This window comes from Cloeon dipterum, chromosome 2 (genome assembly GCF_949628265.1).
Source record: "Cloeon dipterum chromosome 2, ieCloDipt1.1, whole genome shotgun sequence".
NCBI lineage: Eukaryota > Metazoa > Arthropoda > Insecta > Ephemeroptera > Baetidae > Cloeon > Cloeon dipterum.
The window spans coordinates 1,716,566-1,736,937 of record NC_088787.1 but is presented as its reverse complement, the minus strand read 5'-3'; the positions used below and the strand labels follow the sequence as shown (position 1 = coordinate 1,736,937).

General features: G+C 39.8%; 3 protein-coding genes across 3 annotated transcripts; 1 reads left to right on the top strand and 2 right to left on the bottom strand.

The window, feature by feature from the left end:
* Positions 1–2,150: 2,150 nt before the first annotated feature.
* Positions 2,151–8,281, bottom strand: LOC135935955 (uncharacterized). The gene is made up of 10 exons (XM_065478594.1): positions 8,251–8,281; positions 8,104–8,197; positions 7,834–8,045; positions 7,600–7,781; positions 7,405–7,540; positions 7,140–7,353; positions 6,795–7,045; positions 6,525–6,742; positions 6,383–6,464; positions 2,151–6,326 (listed from the first exon to the last, which is right to left on the bottom strand). Exons 1-10 carry the CDS (start codon positions 8,279–8,281, stop codon positions 2,524–2,526), a joined length of 5,223 nt encoding a protein of 1,740 aa, XP_065334666.1. The 3' UTR covers positions 2,151–2,523.
* A 1,487-nt stretch (positions 8,282–9,768) lies between these two features.
* LOC135935691 (glutathione S-transferase-like) lies at positions 9,769–11,285 on the bottom strand. The gene is made up of 4 exons (XM_065478204.1): positions 11,093–11,285; positions 10,263–10,433; positions 10,040–10,182; positions 9,769–9,981 (listed from the first exon to the last, which is right to left on the bottom strand). The coding sequence occupies exons 1-4, from the start codon at positions 11,226–11,228 to the stop codon at positions 9,814–9,816; spliced, it is 618 nt and encodes a 205-aa protein (XP_065334276.1). The 5' UTR covers positions 11,229–11,285; the 3' UTR covers positions 9,769–9,813.
* A 3,022-nt stretch (positions 11,286–14,307) lies between these two features.
* On the top strand, positions 14,308–15,754 carry LOC135935951 (protein yellow-like). The gene is made up of 4 exons (XM_065478587.1): positions 14,308–14,347; positions 14,428–14,758; positions 14,842–15,450; positions 15,566–15,754. Exons 2-4 carry the CDS (start codon positions 14,444–14,446, stop codon positions 15,752–15,754), a joined length of 1,113 nt encoding a protein of 370 aa, XP_065334659.1. The 5' UTR covers positions 14,308–14,347; positions 14,428–14,443.
* Positions 15,755–20,372: the final 4,618 nt, after the last annotated feature.

Here is a 20,372-nt window from a genome sequence, read left to right as displayed (position 1 = left end):
AAATCACTGCTTGACCTTCCAAAGGTGGTACCAGGAAACGTGTTTGCAGGCAGTGCGGAGGGATCGGAAGGTCCCCACGCACCCTGTGGCCGGACAAACGAAAGCCTGGTGCACATTTTCGAAATGGGCGTCGAACTTGAGGTAGCATTTGCCGCACTCTCTGCACCAGGCGCCGCAGTAGCGCTCGTGACTGGTCCTTTCCACGTCGGTCCTGAAGTAAAGGTCGCAATTCTTCCTGCATCTACCGCCAGTCCCGAGATCGTGGTGATGCTTCTGCACGTGGACTTCCATTTCGTGAACGCCTACAGTGATGTTTTTACCCTCCAAGGTGCAGAGGTTGCACTCTACCCTTTCAATCCACAAGCCTACGCAATCATCAGTACCTTCAATTAAAACCTATTAATATTATTTTTTTAAAAAGATGAATTTTAGATACCTAAAATTGCATGAATCATTTCAAGAGTTTCAGCAGTTAATAGCTTTCTCTGGGGAATGACCAAACGTTTGCAGAAATCGTCCAGTGTCAGCCTGTAAGTTTGAATTTTAGAAATTCTCCTAGCACAAAATTCGGTTTGGTTATTATTACTCTGTTGACTGAACGCAGACACTACAAATCTTCTCAGATTCTATTTTCAGACTAATACCTCGGGAGATCTTTTTTAATGGAGAAGCACTTCCGCAAATTGCGCACAGCTCAGGTTTTGACTTGTCCAGGGAGGGTGGTAAAGGAATTTCAGCTTCTAAAGGGTTGAAAAAAGTAATTCAATCAGTTAAGAAAATAAACGAGACAAATTTTAGAAAATTACAGAAAATGAAATTGCTTTTAGAAGTAAATAAACGTATTACAAACCACTTAAATCACGAATGACCACTCCTTGCTGACGAGGCTGTTCACTTTTCAAGTAGAAACTGAAAAACCACATCTAAAATCAATCTTATATAAGCGAATTTTCAAGCTCTCACCCTTGAATGTCGATGCAATCATTGCAAACGGCGTCAGAGAGTTCCAGAGTTATTTCTTCGGTTTCGTGATCATTAATGAAGATATCGCGTTCAAAGATGGAGTCTCCTTCTGTGTCCACTTCGGACAGCTCGAACACGTATCTGCCCTCGTTGATTGAACAATTACACAGGGCGCACAACGCCATCTCAACAATGTGCAAAACTCATTGCAAATTAAAAATAAATAGCGTTAAGTTAATTAGCAAGACAGTACCGAGTTTTATCCAGTGGCGTTTGAGTGTTTGTGATTTCACAGCTGATTGCCTGCCGCACTCCCCTGCCACCTTCAGGGCAATCGAGAAGGTTCAGTGTGAAAACAGCTGCCATCTTCAGGGTAGTATATAAAGGTCTGACCAGATGCGAGTGAGATATACACAGCCCCTCCTCCAATGACGTCACAGCTGTTTTGCTGGCAGCTAGTCTGTGACGTCATTGGAGGACGGGTTTATATTTCGTCTGTAAAAATGTCGGTGTCCGCTAGTCTCTTTAACACAGCTGTTTCGCGTTTGAAGCCTAGCGGGAGTGTACAAGTGATTTGTTCTGACCCGATTTTGTACTTTTGGTGAGTATCTGGGGAATTCTGCCCCGGATAAACTTTGAATTCCTAATACTTTCTTCCTTTTTCACCCCTAAACATATGAAAAGGGCCCAAATTCTGGGAGTTCTACCTGGATTGAGTTAAATTCTATAAAGTGTGTATTCACGCTCATTTATGATAAAATCTCCGTAATTTTTTCCTTGCTACGCAGAGATAATTTTTGAGATGATATTTGGCTTATGAATATTTTTTAAGGTCCTTGATTTATAAATTTGGCTATAGGCTGGAAATTCTATTCAAAATCAACTCAAACTCCTCCCATAATCTTGGCGGCGATGCGGAGGGATATAAAAGTGGTTGGTACTAATACAGATAGGCGAATTTCCCAGCCAATAACGGGGTGTTTCGAAATTAAAACTCAAATTCTGCGCTTAGAAATTTTATTTTAAGAATATCCCATAAATTTACAACAAACTTAAATGCATAAAAAATTCCCCAAAAGTAATAATTTTCACATAGCAGACTGGATAAACTTAGGAAATTGTCTTAAAATTAAATTAATTTTGTCAACTTATGATTTCATGCAACAACTTTCTCTTCAAGGCTCCCGACGATGCTCTGCACTTATTATGATTCTGAATACATAAAAATAATACACATTTGCACAAAGATAATCCTATAATTTCATTAATTATACGCAGTAACCAATTGAAAAACTATTTTGATTTTATTTTATTCAGCAAATCAAGGTATTTATTTACAGTACATATTTTTTGCTATACATTTTTACTAACGCTTTTCTATGTGGTATTCATTCGTTGCAGCCAATATAGTACATGCACTAAATTCTCTGTGATAATGACAATTATCAACTTATAGGCTATGAATCTGTCATGAATGCAAACTTCGTAGTTCATCAAAGAACTTTTAAATCATTTAGTGAGACATTCATTAATTTTTTTTCGTTCTATCCTTCGATTTGATTAATCTCCTTGAAGTAATTGAGTAGCACCAAATGTTTCGATGTAGTCCTGAGCAGATTTGCCCTCGTTGTCTCTTATGTTGACATCCACATTTTTGGACATAAGTAATTCAGCTATTTTCCGATTCCAGTGCCACTCCTTGCAAGCCAGAATCAGCGGGGTTTCGTTCAGAGCATTTCTCGCGTTCAAATCGACGTTGTCTTGCTCCAAAAGCCAAAGAATCAAGATGACGTTGTCATTGAGCAATGAAATGGTTTTGATTGCCAAATGCAGAGTTGTGTCTCCGTTTTTCAATCGCTGTTTGACCAAATCTCTATTTAACTCATGAATGAATAACGCCATGTGGAAGTGTGTTATTGCGTGGTGAAATGCGTTCATCCCGTCGTTGTCAGTCAAAGCCAAATCTGCACCTCTTTTGCACAACTCTTGCATCAAATCAAAAGCGTCAGTGTGTTCTAGCTTGTAATCGTTGTCCCAAGACTTTGATTCCAAATACACGGCGTAGTGCAGAGCTGTTCTTCCTTTTTTATCTTGCAGATGAATATCGACGTTTCTAGCCAGCAAAATTTTAGCAATCATCCACTTCCTCATCTTGCAAGCCAGCAGAAGCGGGGTCTCACCCTCGCTGTTTCTTACATTCAAGTCGATTTCGCATTGTTCCACAAGCCAGAGAAATTTGTCAGTTTGATAGCTAGACCTTATTGCCAAATGGAGGATCGTGTTTCCGTTTTTCAGACGCTCCTTCACAAGATATCCGTTCTTCTCGATGATGAATCGTAGCATTCGTTCATTGTTGACAGCGTAGTGCATTGCATTCTTTCCTTCCAGATCCGTTAGAGTTAAATCTGCGTCGATATCAAGCAACATTTGTACCAAATCAACATTTTTTGAACTAGCAGCAAAGTGCAGAGGCGTCCTTCCGAAATTGTCACATCTGTTCGCTCTCGCTCTCTTTTCGAGCACAGATTCCACGGAATTTTTGGCATTCTTGGTGATGTGGTCTAATAACCCGTTCACAAATTGCAAATGTCCTCCTCTAGCGGCAAAATGCAGTGCAGTTGATCCTTCATCGTCCACTACATCCAAGTCTCCACCCAGTTCTACCCAAAACTGCAGAGCTTCTAAATCTCCCCTTTCAGCGGCTAAATGCAGGTACGTTTGCCCCCGTTTATTTTTTACTTCCAGGTTGATATCTTTGGCCATCAAATAATCAACGCAATCCTTTCCTTCCTGAACTGCAGTATGCAGCGCAGTGCAGCCACTGTTGTCCTCTGCTCTTACGTCGACTCCAATGTCTTCGACCAGAAAACGCGTTTTCTCAACCAAGTGGCTATTGCTGAATTTCGGAAGAATATGCAGCCCTGTTTCTCCGTTTTTTGTTTTCTCCTTGGCCAGGTGACTGTCAGTGCTGTGCAACAATCGAATAACTTTTTCTTTTTGGTCGTCACTGTTACATTTACAAGCAAAATGGAAAGCATTCCATCCATTGTTGTCAACGGCTCGAATATTTGCTCCAGCATCAATCAACTCTTGGACAAGTTCAAGATATCCATGTTCCGCAGCGCAGTGAAGAGCAGTTTTTCCTCTTTCGTCCGTCATGTCGACGTTACTCTTCTGCAGAATTAAGAAATAGTCCATGCATACATTGTCATGCAAGGACCAATCTTTTGGCTCTCCACTGGGACGCAAAGTGTTTACGTCGAAGCCTGCTTCGTCTACAAGCCATTGGCACATGCTTAAATATCCATGTTTAGCAGAATATTGTAACGGACACCCTTCATAGGAGTTTTTCAAACTTGGGTTCTTCAATAATAAGAATTTTGCAATTTCTTTTTGTCCTCTTTGAATAGAAAACTGGAAAGCTTTTAATTGATTGGTTTCAAAAGTGTCTTTGTTGCGTTCCGGTCCACCGATATTTTCCTCCAAAAGGAATTGGACTAGTTCAAGGTTATTTTCAAGAATAGCCAGCATCAATGGATCCCAATTGTCACCACTACTCTCTATGGCTATTTTTGCTCCATGCCGTAGCAAAACTTCCACGCTTTTCATTGCCCTGTTTTTGATTGCACAATTGAGAGCATTTCCGTGAATTATATTGAAACAATCTACGTCAACACCACTTTGCAGCAGTAGTTCAAGGATTTCATCGCAATTTTTTCTCGCTGCCATCACTCCAGCGTCAATCAAAAATCTTCTGGAGCGCATCATCTCTGGCAATCTAGGATGTTTTGTCTTCAACTTCTCAAAGAAGAGAGTTGCGTTTGATTCAGCAACTGACTTCAACAGGTAAGGTAAAATAATTAGCAACTCTTCATCATTTCCAATCAAGTCCGTGTCGAGCAGCATGATTGCAATTTCTACCGCTCCGTCGATTGCTTTGACCAAAAGAGTCTTATCTTTCGTAACAGAAATGAAATTACCCTCTTGGTTTCCATGAAAGGCAATACTGGGAAAAACCATTTTAAAAATGTTTACCCAGCCATAGCGAGCAATCAATTGCAAAAACCTGTCTGGATCTAATTTCATGACTGGAAGAATTGATGCTCTGTGCTCTTCAATTTTTTCCTCGTCATTTAAAACTGTGGAATAGAACAGATCGACGAACTTTCTGCACCACCAGAACGTTTGCTCGTAAAATACGCTTGCAATTTCTTCAGTGCTGGTTTGGGATTCGCAATCGTTATTATCCTCAATTTCACGTAGGAAATGCTGGGCTGCAAGGAATTCTGCGAAAGTCTGATGAATGAAAATAATCTTGTTGTTTTCAAACGTGGCAATGCCATAGCAGTTGATTTCTTCAAGGTCTTCTCTCGTGTAACCAGTTGGTTCAACTCCTCTGATGTGGCAACTTGCTATCTCTTGAAGACGTTCCAATGCAATGTCTAATTCCTCTTGAAACTTGACTTTGTTGTTCCTGTCATATCCATTCCTTATCAGAGAGAGTTCCACTTTGTGTCGCAAAACCTGGTCGTAGATTTGGTACAAGTTTCCTTCAGCCCCGCACTGCGCAACCAAAGAAAGGTGCAAAGGATTTTCCAGGATGTCCTTTGACGCAAAGTTCTCGATGAATGATTCACATTCGTCTTGACTCTTGCCCGTCTCTTGCTGCAACAACTCGATTTGCTGCTCTATGTCCAAGGGAGCAATCTTTACCAAGACAGCTTTTGATGTCCGCTTTCTGATTGTGTCTAGTGCGTGAGGTCTCGTTCCAATCCACACGGATATCTGCTTCTTTTCTAGAGCTTCGATTACTTTCAACATTTTTTCTTGGTTTTGAGGATGGATTTCATCGAACCCGTCAAGAAACACTACACATTGCTTGTTTTCTATGCTCTTGGCGATTTCCTCTGGGGGATTGTGTGTGGCTTTCGCGAGAAATTCAATCTCAGTAACGTTCCGCTTGAGAGAACTGAATGAAAATCTCGGGAGGGAAACGCGTAGAATTTTTAACTCTGGATTTAGTTTTCCGAGCTGAAAAGCCATTTCCCTGAGGATTGTAGTCTTTCCTGTACCTGCGACCGAACTCAAGAGCCAGATTTGGTTTTTTCTTGCCGATTCTTCAACCAAGCCATCGAAACAGACGTGCTTTTCTTGATATTCTTGAGAATTTTTCACTGAAAAATGAAGTTTAACAAAAGACCTGGGCCAGTCGGGAAAATTGAGGAGATACTGAAGAGTCGAGTCAAGCAAATCCCTATTTTCTTTTGATTCGGAAATGAGAAGACTTGCGAGCAGTTCTTGCAGACTTTTCTCCTTTTTCAGCTCTGGCCCGTTGAAGATTTCGATCAGCTTTTCAAGTGTAGCTATAGATAAGAAAAACGTTAACTATTTTGTTACATTTGGATTAAATATAAACTACCTTTGCCGTGTAAAACAAGAACTAACCATCCACTGTGGTTTGTTGCTGATATTTCCAGCTTGGACTGTGATAATGACCCGATCTTGATGCAGAATAACAATAAAAATATATTGAAGCATATAACGATATATCAATCACTTACATCGTCAAACGAGCTCGCTTCCTGATTGACAAGGAACAATATTTTAGGTTTTCCGATCCATTGATCGTTTTTTGGCCCGATAAACTCGCGCAATATTTCAGATACTGCAGTTTCTCTGCTGTCCACCTGAACGCAAACCTCGTTCGTGTCCTTTTGTTCGCTCACTTGACCGAACAAAATCAGGAAAATGCAGCCAATGTTGGAGCCAAGCCGCGAGGCTGAAAGAAGTACGTATAATTAATTAGTAAATTGATTAAATTATCCCAAAACCTTCATTAACTGACGTCCATGGCTTTCCACTCAGCATCCTTTCACTGGTCTCAAAATTCAAGTTTTGGGACAGCGCCCTTTTAATTTCTTTCAACCACTCATTTGGCTCTGTGGAAAAAAGGAACGCAAGGCGGTGTCGCAAGTTTTCCCCTGAGCTTGACTTCCAAGAGAAAAACTCGCGCTTCCTTTTATTTTTGACACCCATTGCGTCAGTGGTCGAGCAAGACGAGTATTTTGGAGGAAATGTTATCCTGAAATATATTATTTGAGCATAAAGTTTATCAGCGTGCAGATTAATATTGTTTAATGTTGGAAAATTATAAGTTTAAGTTGATGAAAACTCACTTTGAGATGACAAAACCTCTGTCCTGCGAAAACATCTTCACTTCTGGGGTTTGTCCCGTGTATTTGTTTTCCATGATGTCTACATATTTGTGACTCTCATTTTGAATTGTTGCCAGGACATTAATGAGACTCTCGTCCTCCTCAATTGAATTCAAGACCTGGCAAGTTAGGCGGGTGAAAGTGGTTCCTGACTGGTCTCGTTTTGCCTTGGTCGCTGAGAAATTTATTGCAGGGTTAAGAATATTTCATCTGGCAAAAGTTTTACTTTCAACTGTCGAGAAGAACACGACCATGTTCCTCATCAGAGGGCGGTAAGTGATTCGGCAAGAATGTTCATTCTTGAACGGAATATTTTTAAGGTTTGCAACAAAAACAGCGTCTGTTAGTTCCCCTCGACATGGCTGTAAGGGTTAATTATTATTTTAATTGAAATACTTAGGTAATTTTGTCTTAAACTTACACCAAAGTTTATAAATTTGAGACATTCCTCGAAATCAGTCAGCATTTTCAGAGAATCGAATATCTCCGTTGTTGTGAACGAAATAAAGTCGTTCGGGTCTTCGTTCTGGTAGTGGTCTGTGAATATTTTTCCATCTCTGTAGCCGTGAGAAAGGATGTAAAGCACAAAAACTGATGGAACTTCTGTAAAATCACTATGATAGAACACAATTTATCGAAAAGTGATTCGTTTTACCTGAACAGCTGAATAATTGTAACAGATTTTCTTGATCAGCGAGAAGCTGAAGCAAGTGCCCTTTTTCCGGTGACAAAATACTGCGAAAGTTACAGTTTCGGTTCACCCTGAAGGTTCTCTCGAGATTCTCAACGTCCTGAGAATCTCCATTCCGAAAAAGGTTTTTGTTTTTTGCATTTTGAAAGTTGTAGTGGATGACGAGCACGCAAACACTGAGAATTAGGGTTTTTAATTAATTATATTGGATAACATCCACGATTTTTATTTTACTTGTCTGCGTTTTTTCTCGTTTGGTCTTTCATCGACACAAAATATCCCAAATTTGCTGGATCCTTAGGTCGACCCTTTTTCTTCCCTACAAATACTATAAAATGTATCGTTTACTTTAAATGAATACCTTAATACAATTTTCCTTACCTTCTTCAACAAAAGTTTTGAGTGCCTCCATATCAGGATGGAAGCTCTACGGAGTTGAGGTTGCCAATAAAATCAATTAACCGAGCATCTCTCTCCTCTCGTTGATATTTCTATTTAATAATTAATATGAATTTTACAAATACTATTTAAAAATTCTGTATAAGTCAGAATTAAAAGAAATATTGATCTTGAAGCTTTCATCTTGATTTAAAAAAATTATAAAGAGAGTTAAAATCGCGATAATAGAATAAAACAAACGGCAACCATTTAACTAATAAGCATAATTCCAAAAAGTTGAATTATTTTTTGCTGGATGCTGGATAGCCTGCCTGTCGAACTGCCGCGGTTTGACGGCGGATGGGCGCGAGAGGAAAGAGCAACAAGTGCGCATAACAAGAGCGATAACCGCTGGCTCGCTCGCGCTCTTTATTAATCGCAGACGGAAACTGCATTACGCGAGCTCTACATGCGGTTAAATTTTAGACGCAATTATTGTTGACTGTAACGTTGCTAGAATAACCATATTAATAATTTTAATTTAATTGACAACTCCGCGGGTCTTAAAGAGGTTTTTTTAAATTTTATAAAGATATAAATGACTTACCGTGTAATTGATGCCACCCTTTCAGTTAGAGAATTGATGAAAAACAGTTCACAAAACTATAAAAGAGAGCAACTCACTGCGCGGATGTGCACACTCGCGGCCACTGCTTCTCTTTTTGAGTGCAAAGTGCGGCTGGCGCGACGCGAGTAAGGCGTTTTTGCTGAGAGTGAGTCACAATTAAGCGGTTTCGCTCTCTCCACAGTCGTCTGCACAGAGGCGGCACCAGCCACACTCCTTGCTTTTTTGTTAGTTAATTTTGTTTCTATTTTACTGTGGACAAATTGAACAGTATTGAGTTTTGTACAAAGGTAAAAATAAATTAATATCATTTAGGTAAAAATTAGTCATGACAAAATTTTAACTTAAAATAGATCTGGACGGTCGCTGCGATAAATCAGTTTCTCAGAGGGTCTTAATATCGGCTGGAGCAATCAGCTGACTATTTAGAAAAGATTTTTATATTAATTTACCTTTAAAACAGAGGTGCTACCTCCAACAGCTGATTTGTTTCCATCAAAGGCCCGCATGAGTTTATTCCAGTCCTATCTCTACTCTCATTGATTCGATTGCTGAACCGTGACGTCAGCGGTAATTAATGGAGATTAGAAAGACGGACGAAACAGGCCTTGATTAACGCTGCCAAAACAATGATTTTAATGAGAGGATGAATGAAATTGCATTATATCAGCAGCTTACATGTTTTATTTTAAAGTTTCCAAATTAAATTTCAGTGGAATTCAAAAAATTTCCGGTTATTTTTTTTAATCGCAACTACATAGAGACTGGAAAGGGTTTATAATTTTAAATTTATCTTAAATTTACATCTCCATCAAAATGAGTGGCATATTTTAAAACCATTTGAGGATCAGATTTATTCAAAATTTGTTTATTTTCAACAATAAGAATCAGGAGACTCGTGTTTTTACTTCATTTTATTTGAATTTAACAAATTTGGCAGGTCAGTAGGCGTACTTGACGCGCGTCTCGACGTACTTGGCGATGGAAGGAAGGGCGTAGACGCGGTCCCTGATGGCTTTCAAGGCCGGTTTGTCGGCGACGAGGTCCTTGCCGGCCATGTGCGACATGTAGTCGATCAACGGAGCGAACGCGATGTCCACCCAGGTCAACTGCAACACGCAACAAACACCAACAGTCTATAATTATGTCCAAAGGTTGCTGACATACCTGTCCATTGACGAAGTATCCGCCATTTTCGTTGACCAGTTTCTCCAGGTTCCGCATGTACATGGGCGCCAGCTCTTCAAGCACCGTCTTGCGCTTCTCGTCCGAAGACTCCTTATTTGGCTCGTAGAAGTAGCCGAGCATCACTGCGATCACAATCAAAATAATAATAAAAGGCCACGTGAGAAGAATTAGTATCATATTTTAATTAAAATTATAGACTTACTGATCCTGAGGTCGGAGATGGTGTCGTAGGCGACGTCGCAGTGCAGGGCGTCGACCTTATCTCTGCCGTACAAGCCGCCGGCCTTGCGCGCCAGGTAGCGCAAGATGGCCGCCGACTGGTGCATCGTCAAACCGTCCATTTCGAGCACCGGCAACCTCCCGAAGGGATAGCCTCAAAGGAGAGCATGAAAATATAATAAAAGGGTTGCAACAATTTTTGAAAGACAATGACAGTGAATATTTTCAAGTGCATGCTCTCATTAACAGAGACAGCTAGGTGCAGCAGATTACGCAAGAGATAAGAAATTACAAACTTAACGGAAGAGCGTGCTCCTTATCTGAGTTGTAGATAAAGAGTGCGATGAAATAATCGACTTGGCAGAAAATGCCTTAAAATTGTGTAAATCTTATTACAACTCAAGCGTTTTACAGCAAAACTTATCACTTTACGGGTTATTTAATTAATGGTAATATTAAATTAACGGATTTGTGCAAGTCACTGAAGCACTTAACAGCTGAAAGATAAGATTTTTTGCGAGAATCAATTATAAAATCTACGATTTTTAGTTTAATTCATACTCTTAAATTATTAAATAAAATCTATTACGCTCAAAAAGGAGTATTTTATAAACTACAACTCATTAAATTTAATTTTCTTATGAATTCAGCCATTTAATAACGACATTTATAATATTAAAATACCTCCAATCAACTGTATTTATCCCTCAGACCTTTTCTAAGCCAACCCCTTTCAGACTAAAACTGAATATCCAGGAATCCAGATGAATTACGCCCTTTCCAAAATTTAAAATATTAAAATTCAACACTTACTCGGTTTCTTGGCGGGAAACTCCTCGAGAGAGATGATTTCCTCGGTCCACTCGATGCCGGTGTAGGCCATGAGGAAGCGCAGCGGCTCGCCGAGGCCGTGGAAAGGAAAGTAGATCATTTTCACCGTGGGCGCCATCGTGGTCAGTGGTTTTTGCTGCTGCTCTTGCCTGCGTTCGCCGTGACAAAGTGAAAAAATGGTCCGCTCCCTCGTTTTTTATCGCTCGTTCGATTTTGATAAGGCCGCTGCTGATATCTGCTCTCGTCCGACGCCCGACGCACTCGATTACGAGTGTCACATATGCCTAAAATGCGTGCCCTGCCTGCAGACAGAAATAAATAAGCGCCGTGATTCAGCGAGAGTTGCTGATAAGGGCAGCTAAATAGAGGCGAGATACTTGCAAATCATTAAAAAATCATCATTTTTTATGTTTCATCGACAATTAAAATAAAACCGATATTTACTGTAGATTGTATATTTTCTTTATTCAATCATCCTAGAAAATTTGATAATATTGTTGCATGGGACGGATACGAAAAATGTTTTTTTATGCATCATATAATGCGATCGTACATTTGAATTATTTGCCAATCAATCTTATTTCTAATTCAATATTTTACTCTTCTGACACATCATCGTCTGAAGTTTCCTGATTGTGAGAAAAATAATATCCGGCGATGAGTCCAGATACTGTTGAGTAAAAAAAATGTTTGATTAATGAACAAAGCACTGGTTGGTCTAAGATCGAGACGGTAGCGCCAAAGCGACAATCAACTCAATTAAGCGACAGTGCTGGCTGTCGTCTTGATCGTAATTCTTCAGTACTTCGACAAGAAAAGCCAAAATCGAAGAGAAAACCGAGTATAGTCTAAGGAAAAATGATACTGTTCAATCTTCTCAACCAAATAAATAACTCAAAAGAGTAAAAGCGCCTCGGAACTTGCTCCAATCAATTTCTCAATTAAGTTTGATTATTAATATTGACAGACCACAAATAAATTGTTTTCAACATAATTGGGGCATTTCTGGCTCAAATTAAAGAATAAAAATACTGCTCACCAAGCATTGCCCCAACTGAGTAAATCCAGGCGTAGCTGATGAATTTAACGCCCCAGATCAGGGATACCAGGGCCCAAATGAGGTAGAAAAATACAATTCCACCGATGGCTCCGTTGTAGGATGGGTGAATCTGCGATTGCGGGCAGCCGACCAACGCCAGCAACCCTAAAAAGCTCACAGCCGAACAAGCTGCGGGCAGAAACGGATTAAGTGAACCAAAATTAAAAAAATATATACAACCTATGAACATGAGGAACCCGTATTTGTTGAATTTACATATTCTGCGGCTTTCAGACCCTTCCGTGTACTTGTAAATGAAAAGTTCAGTCTGTCGGTCGCTCATTTTGTTCTTGTTTCGCGTTTTAAGATGTTAATTCAGTTGATGAAACGCGTGCACAGCAAACTGGGGTGCGCCTCTCTTGTCCGCTCTGTCAGCTGGTGGACGAAAGAGTGAATCGCAGTGGGTTAAGTATTCGACGTATTATTGCACAAAGAAATCTGAAAAAATACACTTGAAAATATTTGTGATTTTTGTTTGACATAACAAGAACACGATTATACCTACAAACGTTCGCACTGTATTCGCCTATAGATTAATTAATTCAGTGTTTCTTAAAACCGCTTCAAATTCTCAAGGCAAGAAAAATCAGAAAAACAGCGGTTTTTTTTTAAAAACAAGTTAGGAGGGACCCCAAAGAAATCGGTATCTAGTAAAAAATGAGGTGCAGTTTTCGAATAATCACGAAAATAAGCATATGCTGTTCAATTTCAGGGGCAAATCATCGTTCCCGTTGTCGTCTATCAGACTCGTTGTTCGTTTCTGTCATGGCGGATTGTATTTTCTTGCCGGGATTTCAAAAAGCAAGACGAGTCACGTGATCGCTATGTGACTTCACGAGCCAACCACACTCCGATCAGATGACTTGTCCGCGCAAAACACATCTATTTAAAAAGAGAACCCGTTGGTGCCGCCGCAACCGCAGGAAAACGTCTGGTTTCTGTATAAAATTAATTAATTTTAAATTTATTTCCGACAGCCATGCACACATACGCATGCTGAACATCTGGCATTGACGCAAATCTGATTCCAAGAGCAAATAATTAGATTAAAATTAAATTCTCCTGAGAGGAAGCGCTTTTTTGGCTCAATTTAAAAACGATTTTTTAATAATTTACTGTGTTATTTCTTTGCAATAAATTGAGGTACGAATTGTAACATAATAAATTATTTTGAACGAGACAAAAAGCTTCAAAATAAATATCTAAGCTACGCAACTCTTAATTGCGAGTTATTTTAAGCCCTGATTGAGAGTCCCTGCGATACATTTATAAAATTAAAAAATGGGGGAAATTTAATATTATTGAGCTACAATGAGTATGAGTACCAATTTTAGCTGACAATGACAGTTAAAAACATTTTAAAACTGTCTGTTGGTCTAATTCCAATTCAATTGTTTCGTTTGAATACATAATCAACAATTAACAAAATCAAATTCTCTTTACAATGCAGTATTTCAAACAATCAGTCTGCGTGAGAATTTTGAAGTTGAAAGTTCTCTGCGATCGTTGCTGCGTGAATTTCCTGAATTTCCCGAATGCAGTACGCCTGCTTGGTAATCCTGGTGGCGGTTCTGGTCGCGAATTCCTCCGTAACCCAAAATACGCCAAGAACAAAAAACACGTCATGTGCCAGCCCGACACTTGTTTCGGCAGAATCGAGAGGAAAAGTGAGAGAGTTGCACATATCCGCGGTGGCCAGAGGAATCTTCCCTACGCACCCGTCTGCCATTTATTTGAATCTAGTTCAGCAATGTAATAGGGTGTTTGGAAAGGCAGTAGAAGTACAAGGAGTGATTCTGATTAATCATGATTCATGCGTTGCGCATAGGATCGGAGGATTTGAGGGGCATGGCAAACGGGAAGAGGGTAAAAGCGAAAGTTAATGCGATCACGTGGTCTCACGAATTCTTATTGGGCCCCTTTCCTCTCCTTTCTTATTTGTTTAGAGATTTTGCGCCATATTAGCTTCTGGAAATCGCAGACCAGTCATATCCGGCGCTGCTATTTTGGGTTCTTTTAGCGGTTAACCAGAACTTCCTTGTGCTGACTGCTTAAAAAGGATAAACTAATTGGCTTGAAATTCATTTCTTCCAAGTAATGAACGCGACAAGACTTGAGCTGTTCACACTCAACCAAAGGTTAGTTTTCACACGTACATGTTTTCTGGAGCCACAGGTTTTTTGCATTTATTTTTTATTTTTTTTCATATCATTCTCAGACGCAGTTCTTGAACGATGAGTCCGTTCCTCCTTCTACTGGGTTTAACGCTCGGTCTGTCCGCGGCCTCCATCAACTTCACTACCGTCTTTGAGTGGGACTTTTTCGAATATGAGTGGCCCTCAGAAGAAAAAAAGCAAGAAGCTTCGAAAAAGGGAATTTACTATCACAAAACCATTGTTCCGCACGAGCATGTCGTTTACGGGGAGAGAGTGTTTATCAGCATTTACGAATCGAAAACACACCCATTTCCGTACACCCTGACCTGGCTGCCATCCACTGCGTCTTCGAAGTCTCCGAAACTGAATCCCTATCCTTCATGGAAATTGCAAGTAAGTGTTTTTTTTTTTAATTTGTAATGATATTATTTAGAGTCTGGGGTGAAATTATAGAATGGTTTTGCCGTTTTTAACAGATCAAAGGAAACTGCAAGACCATGCAGCAAATCAAGGGCATGGTGGTCGATGTTTGTGGTCGGCTTTGGGCCGTCGATAACGGAAATGAGACTTGTCCAGCTAAGCTCTGGATATTTGACCTAACGGAAGGAGATTCGGTCAGCCTGGTGCATCAATTCTCCAATGAAATCGTGGATCATGCTTATAGCAGCAGGGAACTCAATTCCCTGGTCCTTGATGAGAGACCGAACGACACTTTGGCGTACATTCATGACTATGAATCAGGAAACCTGATCGGTTTTAGCCTGAAGGAGAACGTTTCATGGACCATCGAAATTCAGGAAATCCACGTTAGGTGCATTGCCCTTTCACCAATAAAGGGGAAAGAAGTGGTCTATCTGGGATCTCGGGAAGAATCCGAACTGTATTCAGTTCCTCTTTCGGAATTAAGGATGAGGGGAGCAAATACTCCTTTGACCCTCACTCTGGTTGGCGATCAGAAAGCCGGCTCCTCGAGAATGCTCATGGACAACAAAGGAAAATTGTACTTTGACCTTGAAACGTTTAACTACGTCGGAACTTGGGACACCAACAGAGATGCTCAAATCAAGGAAGAAGAACTCTACAAGGTATTTTTCCTGGTTAAAATTTTAACTGTGGGCAATTCAATGCCTGAGTAATATTAAATAATCATAAACGGTATCTAAATTCGTAATTTAAGGTTCCTATTTTGCATTGTTGTAGGACGAGCGACTGACGCATTACGACTTTAAGTTCAATTTCGCCTTTGACACGTGCAATAATTTTTGGATAATGTCCAAAGATAATACAAAAACGACGAATTTTCGGCTCCTTCGCGCTGAAGTCGGCGTCAAGTCCTATTTATACAACGACCTCATCCCTCCCAAAGGTAAAGCACGCGAAATACTCTAATTAACACCAACCGAAAGGGGGTTTTACAGATAATTAAATCAAGGGGACATACTTAATTCTATATAATAATAATTATTTAACTGTCAGGTAGATTCTCAACCAATGTTTTCTGTGTTTACAGGGTGCGGAAGAATTCCCCCGAGTTACCTCACAAAAAAATACGAACTGACCACTGTCAAACCTACCAAGATGCCACAAACTTCTACAACTGTCAAAGTGTCAATTCAAACAACGGCCGTTCAAGTAATTTTAACTGAAAAGCCCAAGCCTAAGCAAGAAGTAAGAAAAATTCCATATCGATTGCCGAAATTTAAACTCAATTCTTCCCTTTTACAGACGCCTTCCTTGTTGTGGGGCCTTTTTGACGTCAATCCCATCGAAAAATCGCACTTGATCATCGCTTTGATCTGCTTGGTAGTTTCCAGCAAGGTTTCCTGTTGCATTATTTTGTGGTTGGCCATATGGGGGAATGGATTGAGGAAAATCGTCACAGGGACGGAGACGGAAAACCAGGAAATGTCTGTTATTCCTGTTGAGAACGTAGTCGAACGCGACGATTTGGAGGAGGAAATTTACGACGACGTTGGTCCCCCAATCGCGTCCACGTCAGGCCAAGTCGGCTTCGGGAACTCCAGGCCTTATTATAACTCGGATATATACGATGAAGTCGTTCCATCGCCTGCTGGATCAGAAATTTATCTTAATGTCCAGTCTCTCGGCGCAAAGTCCTACCGCTAGCTTTGTTAACAATATAATATTCCCATAATTCCATATATTATACATTATATCTATTGAAAATAAATATGTTCATCAGAACTAATTAGTACCACATGTACAACTTATAACAAGGAAATATTCAATAAAAACGTCAGCTTAATTAAAGCATTTTTATAATTAACGAACTGCAGACACATGTGGTCGATATCAAACCCAATCTGACCACTTCAAAAACAGACTTTTCCAGTCAAAACATGTGCAAGGAAGTAAGTAAATTTTAGCCTAGTTTTGGTCGCTGTAAATGACATTAAAAATTAGATGCGATACTTATTTGCCTGAGCAACGAAATGCAGTGTCTCTCTGTCTATATCCAAGTATAAAAATTAGAATCTACAAGACATGCTACACACTCAAGTAGTTCAATATGTAAATAGCCCATAATAAACTTAATTTTGAAACTAAATAGTCTCTGAATAATTAGTCCTTGAATGATATGAGCCAGTTATATCTCTGCTTGTCTTTCTTTTTATCAACTTGGAGCGACTCAACTAAGTAATGATAGGTTATGTAGAGGATGTGAATGCCATTACGGCTATACAGGAGCTTCAAACACAGAATTTCGATCAAAACATGTGCAAGGAAGTAAATAATAAATAAAAACAACTCTAATATATCCAGCTGGTTATATAGCACATAGAATCCGAAGCCTGTGTCAAGTTATTGAATATTTACACACATTTGAATCTCCAGAGCTCAAAGTACAAACCTATAACCGATCTTTTTCATATATTCTAAGGCAAAGTCTAGTTTCGACAGCTCAACGATGAAGCTCTTCACTCTTCTTACAATTGTGTCCGGCCTTTCGGCGTCCTCGTCCTCTGTCAACTTTATTCCCTACTTTAAGTTGCGCGCATTTAAATTTTCATTGCCCAGTGAGGGAAAAAGTAATTTTGAAGGAATAGAAGGGATAAGCTACAGCCCTCACAACGCGTTCGTGGAAGACATTGCCGTGTATGGAGACCGGCTATTCATCAGTTTTCTAAAAATATTTGGTTTTCCAGTGACCCTCACCTGGCTGGACCTTGGTTCACATTTTCCTTCACTTCATCCATTTCCTTCACTGAATATGCATGTGGGTCGTTTCTTTTTTTAAGTATGTTATTTATGAATTTAAAAATTCAGGAAGACGGAAACTGCGCAACCTTGCAAAATGTCAATGCCATTGAAGTGGACAGCCGCGGCCACCTTTGGGTAGTCGATCAAACTTGGGAAAACTGCGGATCAAGGATTTGGATTTTTAACTTGAACGACAACGATGTGGTTGTGTTTGTGCACGACCTCCCTAATTACATATTTCCAAATAATATTCTCGGAATGACCACGGTCAGCTTGGCAGTAAATGAAGAAGCAAACGATACCTTCGCGTTCATAGTGGACACTAACTTCGAATCACTAGTGCATGTGTTCAGCTTGAAATCGAAAGAGACGTGGAGTGTACGCATTGAAGGGGGCATTTTCTTGAGTGGCATTGCCCTCTCAACGACAGGAAATAATAAATTACTCTACCTCAGCTCTTGGAAAAGAGCAACACCAGGACTGTATACGGTACTGGTTTCCGATTTGGTTGGAAGGAAGAAAGACTCGCTCATCCCCTCATTTATCGGCAACAAGTCTACAAACTCGTATAGACTGATATTGGACCGCAAGGGCATGCTGTATTACGACGTTAGAGATAGGAATGTACTTTGCGCGTGGGACAACAACTTACCTTTTAAAGAGGAAGTGGTTTTTGAAGTATGTTTTATTCTCACAGCAATTTTAAAGAAATAGTGCTAATTTAATTTCTTTTTAAGGACGAAGAACAAATATCGGATACACGATGGGATTCGAGATTCACCGTTGACGAACTCGATGATGTCTGGTTGCTGTCAAGATTCGATGGATCGAGGATTCAAACTCTTTACATCTGGAGCTGTTGCTGAATTGGTTGATCGGAAATTTGATAATAATGAAGATGTCGACGATTTCGTGCCCAAGCAAGTCGAGGAACATTTGATTAGTGGTTATGGTTAGGTGTAAACAGCGTTTTAGTCTTGGGGTTTTTTTTTGGTTGGTTCTATATGGTTGAATAAATGTAGGATTTTATCACGAGCCCTGTAGCGATGAGCAACACACAAACCTGATTGTTTAACTTTGAAAAGAAAAGTTTCGTCTATTTGAAAAACATCTTTATTACGTGACAGTCAATTTAATGGTTTAATTTGAGGATTATTTCTTGTTCAAAATAAAACTTGCATAGTAACCTCGATTTAATTTGTTCATTTAATTGGAAAACCCAAAAACTGTATTTCCGTTTCGAGCAGGAACTATAAAGTTGTGGTTTTAATCAAAATCTAATCTATGGCTGCTTTAAAAAACAGACTCTTGAACGACACATGTTCAAGGAAATTAAAAAAAATATATCCCAAAATCCAGCTGGTTCCATAGCACATATATAGAAGCCGAAGCCTGTGTCAAGTTATTAAATATTTACACACATTTGAATCTCCAGAGCTAAAAGTACAAACTTATAATAGATCTTTTTCATATATTCTAAGGCATAGTCTAGTTTCGACAGCTCAACGATGAAGCTCTTCATTCTTCTTGCAATGGTGTCCAGCCTTTCGGCGGCCTCTATCAACTTAATTCCTTACTTAAGGTTGCCCGCGTTTAACTTTTCAAAGCCCGGCGATGGAAAAAGTAATTATGAGGGAATAGAAGGGATAATCTACAGCCCTCACAACGCGTTCGTCGAAGACATTGCCGTGTATGAAGACCGGCTATTCATCAGCTTTGTAAAAATGTCTGGTATACCAGCGACCCTCACCTGGCTGGACCTTGGTTTATTTTTTCCTTCACTTCATCCATTTCATTCACTGAATATGCATGTGAGTCGAGTCTTTTATTTTTTGTTATTAAATGAATAAAATTTGAAATTTAGGATGAAGGAAATTGCGCCAATTTGCAAAATGTCAAAGCCATAAAAGTGGACATGCGTGGCCAGCTCTGGGTGATCGATCATAGTTGGAAAGACTGTCGATCAAGGATTTGGATTTTTGATTTGAACGACAACGATGAGGTTTTGTTTTTGCACGACCTTCCCTATTCCATCTTTCCATATCAATATCTGGAAAATACCATTGTCACCTTGGCACTATATGAAGAAATGCACGATACCTACGCGTTCATGGTGGAAAATAGCTACAGATCAGTAGTGCATGTGTTGAGCTTGAAAACAAAAGAGACGTGGAGTGTTCGCATTGAAGGGGGCAGATCCTTGAGTGGCATGGCCCTGATCTCGCCGGTAGGAGTGAATAAATTACTCTACCTCAGCTCTTGGCAAGGAACAACACCGGAACTGTATACGGTACCGGTTTCCGATTTGGTTCAGAGGAAGATCAATTCTCTCACGCCCACATTAATTGGCAACAAGACTTCAGGCTCGTATAGACTGATCTTGGACCGCAAGGGCATGCTGTATTACGACGTTAGAGATTGGACTGTACTTTGCGCATGGGACACCAACTTACCTTTTAGAGAGAGAGTGGTTTTTCAAGTACGTTATATCTTCTCAAAAGCATTAAAGGAATAAATTTCCATTGCTAATTAAATTTCTATTTAAGGACAAAGAACAAATATCACCTTTACGATGGTACTCAAGATTCACCATTGACGAATTCGATGATGTCTGGTTGCTGATAAGATTTTATGGAGGATTCAAACTCCATACATCTAGATAGTTGTAGGTGAATCGGGTGATCGGAAATTTGATATTTATGAAGACGAGAATTGATCATTGTTTAAGTGTACAGAGTGTTGGGTATTTTGTGGTTGACTATCTATGATCGAAAAAGGCGGGATT